General features: G+C 34.6%; 1 protein-coding gene across 2 annotated transcripts in view; it reads left to right on the plus strand.

Moving 5' to 3' along the window:
• snap25b (synaptosome associated protein 25b) overlaps positions 1-1,922 on the plus strand; it is a 47,996-nt gene extending 46,074 nt beyond the window's left edge. For both annotated transcript variants that reach the window (XM_052145594.1, XM_052145593.1), the window contains exons 7-8: positions 326-470; positions 1,069-1,922. In XM_052145594.1, the coding sequence (XP_052001554.1) occupies positions 326-470; positions 1,069-1,137 (214 nt within the window). In that variant the 3' untranslated portion in view covers positions 1,138-1,922. The remainder of the gene's footprint in view (positions 1-325; positions 471-1,068) is intronic.
• Positions 1,923-8,970: the final 7,048 nt, after the last annotated feature.

Raw genomic sequence — 8,970 nt, forward strand, 5'->3', positions numbered from 1 at the left:
CTCTTAATGTGCATCAGTGTATGCAGCCAAAAATCCCACATTTTCATCAGAATTGCTCCTCTTTTGATATGACTTCACTTTTCAGGTGATGTCACCAATCCATCTAATTTTTTAACCCCTCCCCTCCTATAACTTGTCTCCTTTCTTTTCACAATCCAATCAATTCCCAATGGATAAACTCAAGCCCCTCCCTACAAATTACTCATTGAATATCCTGTTTTACTTGGAAAAATGTTGTCTTTAATGTCAAAATCTGATTATTTTGCCAGTCTCAATCAGTGCTGTCAATAAACCCAGACTGTATATTTTTATTGTCTATTCTCAGGGTAACAAATGACGCACGGGAGAATGAAATGGATGAGAATCTGGAACAGGTGGGAGGTATCATTGGTAACCTACGCCACATGGCCCTCGACATGGGCAATGAGATCGACACCCAGAACCGTCAAATCGACAGGATTATGGATATGGTAAGGATCATGGCCTTTTAAAATTGGAAAAAATTTGAATCATTACTCAATGCAAGAGCCTTCAACACTGACTGCAAACCCTCACATGCGTGTCCTGGTCATATTTAGCCAAAAATCTATAAAAAAAGAAATATTAAATTATATTTTGCATAAAGAAAATGAAGCCTACATTTAGGACTATTACGATTTTTTGCATTGTGACATTATTTTCAAGACACTTAAGCACATTTTACCCCCAATACTCTTTACTGTAACACATCCAGATGTTTCACTTTTACTATTCCTTTTGTTTTCAATGTTGATTCTCATCATCGAAACAATAATTTTTTACTGCATTAAAAAAAGTTTCTTTAAATGAAAATCAGCAAAAACAAAAGGTGATACCAAGGGAGTACTACTATAATGACTATATACTTTACAGTTTAAATAATGTATCATTTTTTAAGATCTAGTAATGAGAATATCAAAATGACCATCTATTTCACCACTGCGGTAATGAGAATTGGAGAGTAAAATATGTGTAACTGTCATGAAAACAATGTAATAATGTAAATACTCACAATAACCAGCAATGTAATCCATTATCTTTGTCTTTCAGGCTGATTCCAACAAAACCAGGATCGACGAAGCCAACCAACGTGCCACAAAGATGTTGGGAAGTGGCTAAATCTCTGCGAAAATGCTTTGACCCCTTCCCCCCGCTGTACCTGCAACAGTGCACATGTGCTATTACCATGATACCCACCCAGCCGGTTCGCACACATGCACTTATTACCCTCTTAATACTCTATCTAGAAAGTGTTGTTCTGTGTCTGTCTTAACTGATAGTCTAGTAAATGGTCACATTTACTCTGTATCTTTCTCTCCAATGGTTAAATGTACAGTACATAGTGCATATGTGATGGCTAGAACTCACGTGTGTTGTTTTGGACAAAAAGTTTTTTTTTTGTTGGTTTCTTTGTTTTTTTTAAAGTGTTTATTTATTATATACATATATATATACACACACACACACACACACACACACATTTTTTGGATGACATTTCTTAAAGGTTTTCAGTCATCTATGTAACCATGCTCCGTGTTTTACTCAGTATAAGCCATGCTTCATATTTTGATCTAGAGATGGGAGAAGTATTAGACAGCGAGAGGCAGGAGATCACATGACCGATGCTTATCTTAGCCTGCCATGTTGTAATCCATTGCCATTAGACAGTGTGCAGTACCGATTATTCCACCTAAAGTGGTCATAAATGTATATGCCGTGTCACTTTCACTTATTATTACCCAAGTCGTTCACGATGTGTAGACGTTGCTGTACAGCATGGGCATGGTCCGTACATGCATTCAGTTCGAAGTAACATCACAATAGTGCCACACATTTTATTTATGTACATCTGCAAAATGTCTTTGTTAAATCTAAACTATAAGAAAATGCCAATAAAAACTAAACAAACCTAGTGCTGAATCTATTGTTTTTTCTTTATCAGATGTTTGTTTCCTGTGATACATTCAGTTCAGATCTTATATCCCTATGAATGCCAGATCCCACCACAGATTAAAAAAAGAAAAGAGGTCATTCTGACTTTATATCGCACAACTGTGACTTTGTAAGTTGCAATTGTGAGATATAGTCGCTATTTCAAATGTAAAGTAAAGAAATAAAGTAGAAATTGCAAGAGATAAAGTCACAAATCTGATAAAGTAGAAACTGTGTGATATAAAGTCGCAATTGCATGATAAAAAGTTGCAATTTGCAGAATAACATAGTCGCAATTACGTGATATAAAGTACAAATTGTAAGAGATAGTCGCAATTGCGAGAAATAAACTAGATATTGCGACTTTATATCTCATAATTAAGATATTTTAAACTCACAATTGCAACTTTTTTCTCTTAATTTTACATCATGCAAGTGTGACTTAAATGTGCACTTAGTAACTTGTGTAATCTCAGCCTTACACTGACACCTGGATGCAGCGTCATTTAAAATCAATCGTTTTCAGTTTCAGATGCCATTGTAGAAATGTAGTATTCACAGTCAGTCATGATTACATTAATCAATGTGTGAAAGTGTCAAATAACAGGACGGTTACTGAGATTAAGCAAGTAGTATTCAGCTGGTCATGTGATTCTAACATGGCAGCCCCCATGTGTGGACCCTCTCCATGTAGAATAAAATCCTCCCCCCAGCAGGGAATAGGAAATGTTTCCTGTTAATACAAGAGTGTTAGAATGTCTGTACGCTTCACTAACGGAGATCCTCTTTGAACCAGGAGCTTTAGATGGATTATACCTGGCAACGTCACTAAGGACATCCAAGTACACACACACACACACACACACAACACACACTCCATGGTTGAACACACATACTAACATGGATAAACACAAGCACATGTAAACAAAGGTGTTTGGGCACAACCATGGATTTATTTTGATTAAAGCAGCTGCCTGTAATGTAGAGCAACATGATTAAAATGCTACAGACATTTACGTAATTTCATAAGATTACATTATCCATAATCATCGCAACATAAGTAGGTAAATATGACAAACAACACATTAAGCACATTTATTTTTTTTGTTAAAGATATAAATAGGAAAGGAAAAATCAGCTCCTCAGTTTCCGAGGGATTATGGGATTGTTAAGCATCCAGTCGATCCGCACTTAAGAATCTCGCTGGTCATTTTTGGTCATCCTGGTATTTCTTGTATATATATATATATATATATATATATATATATATATATATATATATATATATATATATATATACACACACACAGTATAAACTGTATATTAGTTGTTGTTTGTTTTTGTTTTTTTGTCACCATCACTTAGTTTAAAAAGGAAACACATACTGTTATCCCCTGAAATAATGTGCTTGATTGTCCCAGTAGAAAGGGATGTTCTAGACCATAGCCTGGGAGTTCTAATTTTCATATGTCACACTTATCACAACTTGAAAAAGAAAAAACACATTATAAGCAAGTCAGCCAAGACTGCAATATATTTCTGCTCTTATCAGGGACTAGCTTCCTGACTGATGTATGTTCTCTTGAATATTTTCTTCCTGTTAAAACCAAATTTGTGAAATTTGTGGATATTAAGGATTTTGTATGAATTTACATTATTTTAAATATACCTTTATTAAACATCTATACACTAGATCTGAATAACTTTTATTGACCTATTGGCCTTGAATAAAGAATAACTGACTAAAAAAAATTCCACCACAATACAAATAAATGAATTCCAGATGAACAATGATACAGTATTTTCACACTGATAAATTAGAAAGTCTCCAGAAGATGCTGACAATCTACCGCAAAATGACTACATGCAATATAATAACATATGGCTCTGTTTTTCATTTGAGGAGGAGGATGATCATGATAATTGAAAACTATCAAAATCCCAAACACCTTAAAAAATGCCAAGAGTGCAGTTTTCTTTCTTGTGTTACTCATTATTGAATATTTCCTGTTGAAACAGAAAGGTTTTGGTCCAAATATATTGACCAAAATCTTGCACTTATGGGTGTGTCCATTTTTTGTCCAATGCTCTCTAAATAAATTAAGAGATCATTTTATTGGATAAAAATGTTAAATGGGGGTTAGAGCTAATTTATTTATAAAACCACTCAAAAATGTTTAGTTTGCTATTCACAAAAAGCATCTGCTGACATGGACCATGCCTCGCAAAAAAGAGATCTCAGAAGACCTACGATCAAGAGAGATACAAAGTTATCTCGAAGAGCTTAGATAATCATCTGTCCACAGTCAGACAAACGATTTAGTACTATGGCTACTCTCCCTAGAAGTGGCCGTCCAGCCATGATGACTCAATGTGCACACCGCAGAATGCTCACTGAGGTAAAAAATAAGTAAATATAAGAGACAGCTAAAAACTTGAAGGAATAATTTAAACTGGTTAACATCTCTGTTCATGAGTCTACTATACGGAAAACATTAAACAGGCATGATGTGCATGGCAGGACACCATGAATGAAGCCGCAGTTTCCAACTAAAACATTGCTGCGTGCCTGAAGTTTGTCAAAGACCACCATGACACTCTACAACGCTACTAGGAAAATGTTTTGTGCACTGATGAAACTAAGGTTGAATTGTTTGGGAAGAACATGCAACACTATGTATGGCGTAAAAAGGCACCACATACCAACATGAAATCATCATCCCAATGGTGAAGTACAGTGGAGGGAGCATGACGACTTGGGGCTGCTTTGCTGCATTCGGAAACTGGACCGCTTGCCATCATCAAGGGAAAAATTTATTCTCAAGTTCATCAAGATATCCTGCAAGATATTTTCAGGGTGGCTGTGTGCCAGCAGAAGCTCAGTAGAATTTGGGTGATGCAGCAGGACAATGACCCTAAACATCGAAGTAAATCCACTACAGAATGGCTTCAAAAAAAGAAAATCCACCTTTGGGAGTGGCACAGTCAGAGCCCAGACCTTAACCCAATAGAGATGCTGTGGAATGACCTCGAGAGAGCTGTTCACACCAGACACCCTAGGAATACTGCTGAGCTTAAGCAGTTCTGTAAGGAAGAATGATCCAGAATTCCTTCTGAACTTTGTGCAGGTCTAATCCGCAACTACCGGAAACGCTTGATTGAGGTTATTGATGCCAAAGGAGGATCAACCACATAATAAATCCAAGGGTTCACTTACTTTTTCACATCACTGTGAATGGTTATTGGGATGTGTTCAATAAAGACATGAACGATATTAATTGTTTGTGTATTGTTAGCTTAAGCACATTGTGTTTGTCTATACTTGTGACTTTCATGAAGACGAGATTACATTGTATGACCAATTACTGCAGAAAACCAGCTAATTACAAAGGGTTCATATACTTTTTCTTGACACGGCTTGTAGATGGCTTCAAAGCTAACAGACATGGACTAAAAGCCACAAAACTCCATGGGGTCTTCAGTGCAATAGAAAATGTATTTGGTAAACCTCTTTAAAGAAATATTATGGGTTCAATAATGTTAAGCTAAAAAAGAGAGCAAACCTCAAGGTTACATGTATAATTTGTAGTACATGTATCTCATGTTTTATTTGAGCTGTAAAGTAGTTTAAATCATTGTTTTTTATGGTATCATTTTAGGGTTTATAGTGTTACATCATCATGGCAACAAAGTTGTAAAATTGGATATAACTTTTCACAGAAATGGCTAGTAATAAGCTGATTTTAATCACACTAAAATGATGTTAACACACATTTTGTTTACGTCTTGTGGCTTTACTTTTGAAACAGTGAGTATTTTAACATTTACAGATTGGCACCATTCACTTCTGTCACCCAGATTTTATTAAAAAAATGATTTGTATTTTTTAAAGAAAAGGAGCTTTTCTTCCAATGAAGCCAGAATATTCCTTACTTTCTGCAAGACATTTCCTCATTACTGTTCAGGCTTTCTCAGGCAAAACTGAAATTTCACCTGTGATAGGTGGCCTAGTTTAGCGCATAAAGCAGATGGGATGTGACAATTCTTTGATACATAATTTGCTCTACACCGTGCAGGTGCTGATTGAACAGGATCATTATTCAGCGATTGACACCCACTCACCACCCCCTGTTCTGAGTCACAGCCCTGTAGTTAGCATCCACTGGTCTGTTCTTCAAACAAAAGCTCTCTTAGCCCACCTCCTCATCGGCCCCCCTCTGCATCCCCCTTTACATTTCATATCCCCTGTTCACGGTTCTATACACACACCGTCTCGAGTGTTGTCTCGCCAGACCTCATTATCAAATGCTGACAGCAACTCTAGAAGCTCTCCGAGTCTGACTCACTGGTTTTGTCTAACAGTTTGAATGCAATTGGACATCATATATAATTTGTATAATGTTTTAAATACATAAAAACTTGCACAAACCCCTCATTGTATGGCATACCGTAAACATTGTGGAGATAGTATTAGTGCATCCTTCAAGGGATTAGAGGAGTTCCAGCTTATTCACTCTGACAAAGCAGTGATGGGGAAGAGCGAGGATGTGTGGAGGAAGGAAACTTGAATTGCATAAACTTCAAGTTCCATCTCAGCATGAGGTTGACACTAAGAACACAGCAAATGAAAGAGCATATGTGGGAGAGAGGGAGAAATAAAGAAAATTACGCTTTTAAAGTCCCTCACCCTTGCAGTGGAACATGGAGATTAAAATAATTTGCATTGTATTGCAAAAGCATTGCATTACTACATTTACACATTTGGCAGATGCTTTTATCATAATATGAGTGCACTCTCTGGGAATCTAATCTGTGACTTTGTGTAGCTAGCGTTAGGCTGGACCCATTGAGTTACAGGCATAAAATGCAAACTGAACTTATTAAATTAAATTCCATTTTTGATTCTTAAAATAAAGTAAATTTCATTAGGGTCTGAATGAGTGGTGCTTCTCTTACTTCCTTACAAAATTATTGTGGCAGTTCCATGGTACCAGATGTAATAACATGGAACTTTGATATTATGGTACTTAATGCTTACCATGGTATTCACATTGCAATCCAACTACATATTTATCCAAATAAATACATTTTTTATAGTGCTGCTTCAATGTAAAGTGTCAACCTTGTTTAGTGCTGTTGTTTGCAAAGTAAACATGTTAGTGTAGTGTAGACTGACAGCTAGTGGTCAAAGGGATGTTGTTAACTAGAAATCTGCTACAATCTTAATTAATGGTGCTATTCCAGGTTCAATACAAGTTAAACTCAATTTGACAGCATATGTGGCATAATGTTGTTTAGCACAAAAAACGATTTCCCTATTCGGCCCTAATTAAAATAAAAAAGAATGAAAAAACAATAAAAAAGCAAACATTGAGGTTACAGTCAGGAACTTACAATGGAAGTGAATAGGGACAATTTTTTGAGGGTTTAAAGGCAGAAATGTGAAGCTTATAATTGTAGAACATCCCTTACATACATTTTTTTGTTAAATCTTGTGTATTATTTGAGCTGTAAAGTTGCTTAAATCATAATTTCTATGGCTTTTTTAGGGTTGTATTGTTTATGCCATTATGTCATGGCAACAGAGTTGTAAAATGTAATATAACTCTACACAGAAAATGTTAGTAAGCAATTTTATCACACTAAACTAATGTTAGCATGCATATTGTTCATGTCTTGTGGCTATACTTTTGAAACAGTGAGTATTTTAACATTAACGGACTGGCCCCATTCACTTCCATTGCAAATGCCCCAATTGACAAGATTTTTACTTTTTTTTAAGAAAACAAGGGACAAGTCGAAATTTACTTTTGTGGTAATCAACATTATGCCACAAATGCTGTTGACTGATCTTAACTTGTATTGAACCTGGAATATTCTTACAATATTTTCTAAATATGTCCTCACAAACTGATCAACTGAAAGAAGGGTATGATTTTTTTTTTATGCCTTATAGAACCATTTGATACGGAAGCCCTGAACCGCATGGTGAGAAAAAAAATGATCTTTTTTTTTTTTTGTTCTTTAATTTTTTTTCTCTCTTACAATTTTTTTTCGCTATTCAAAATGTTTTTTTTCTCTCTTCCCAATTTTTTTTTCTCTCTTCAAAAAATATAGCAACAGAGAAAGCATTAAAAGCATAAGATGATAGTGGCACCTGGTGGCCGCATTACTTTTTTGAAGAGAGAAAAAAAAATCAATTTGTGAAAGAAAAAACAAATTTTGAAGAGAAAAAAACATAAAAAATTGTGAAGAGAAAAAAAAAGAATTGTATTTTTTTAAGTGAGAAAAAAAATCAATGTGAAAGAAAAAAAAAATTTGAAGAGAGAAAAAAATAACAATTTGTGAAGAGAGAAAAAAAACTATTTGTGAAGAGAACATTTTTATTTTAATTTTTTTAAGAGAGATAAAAAAAATCAATTGTGAAAGAATTTTTTTTTTTTGAAGAATCAATTTGTGAAAGAAAAAAAAATTCTTTTGAAGAGAGAAAAAAATTACAATTTGTGAAGAGAGAAAATTGTTTTTATTTTTTTAAGAGAGAAAAAAAAATTTTGAAGAGAGAAAATTATTATTTTTTTAATTCCGTTTTTTTTTCACCTTGTGGTTCAGGGCTTCCGTAATTTGAAGTGCATGGTTACTATGTTATTTTTTGTATAATTATTGCTAATAGTAATATTTTTTATTGACTTTTAGTTTTTTAATAAATAAAAAAGAGCCTAAAATGGGCCTAATATTCCGAAAAAAAAACATTAAAAAAAAAATATGATCTTTTTCTAGATTTATTCTTATTATGATTCAAAACCAATCACAAATGTTCTCCCATCCCAGTGAATAAAATATCAAATATACAGTTACTGATCAAGGACAGGATATTAAAACCATAGACATGATTTTATGATTAAAACCCCCTTTATTTTCCGTAGTTATGGGCAGCTACTTGAGATCTCGCGATAGTGTTTGTGGCACGGGATTTGGCTGAAGCAGATGAATGCGCAGTAGAGATTTTGCAGCGCGGTGAAA

This window comes from Xyrauchen texanus, chromosome 16 (genome assembly GCF_025860055.1).
Source record: "Xyrauchen texanus isolate HMW12.3.18 chromosome 16, RBS_HiC_50CHRs, whole genome shotgun sequence".
Taxonomy (NCBI): Eukaryota; Metazoa; Chordata; class Actinopteri; order Cypriniformes; family Catostomidae; genus Xyrauchen; species Xyrauchen texanus.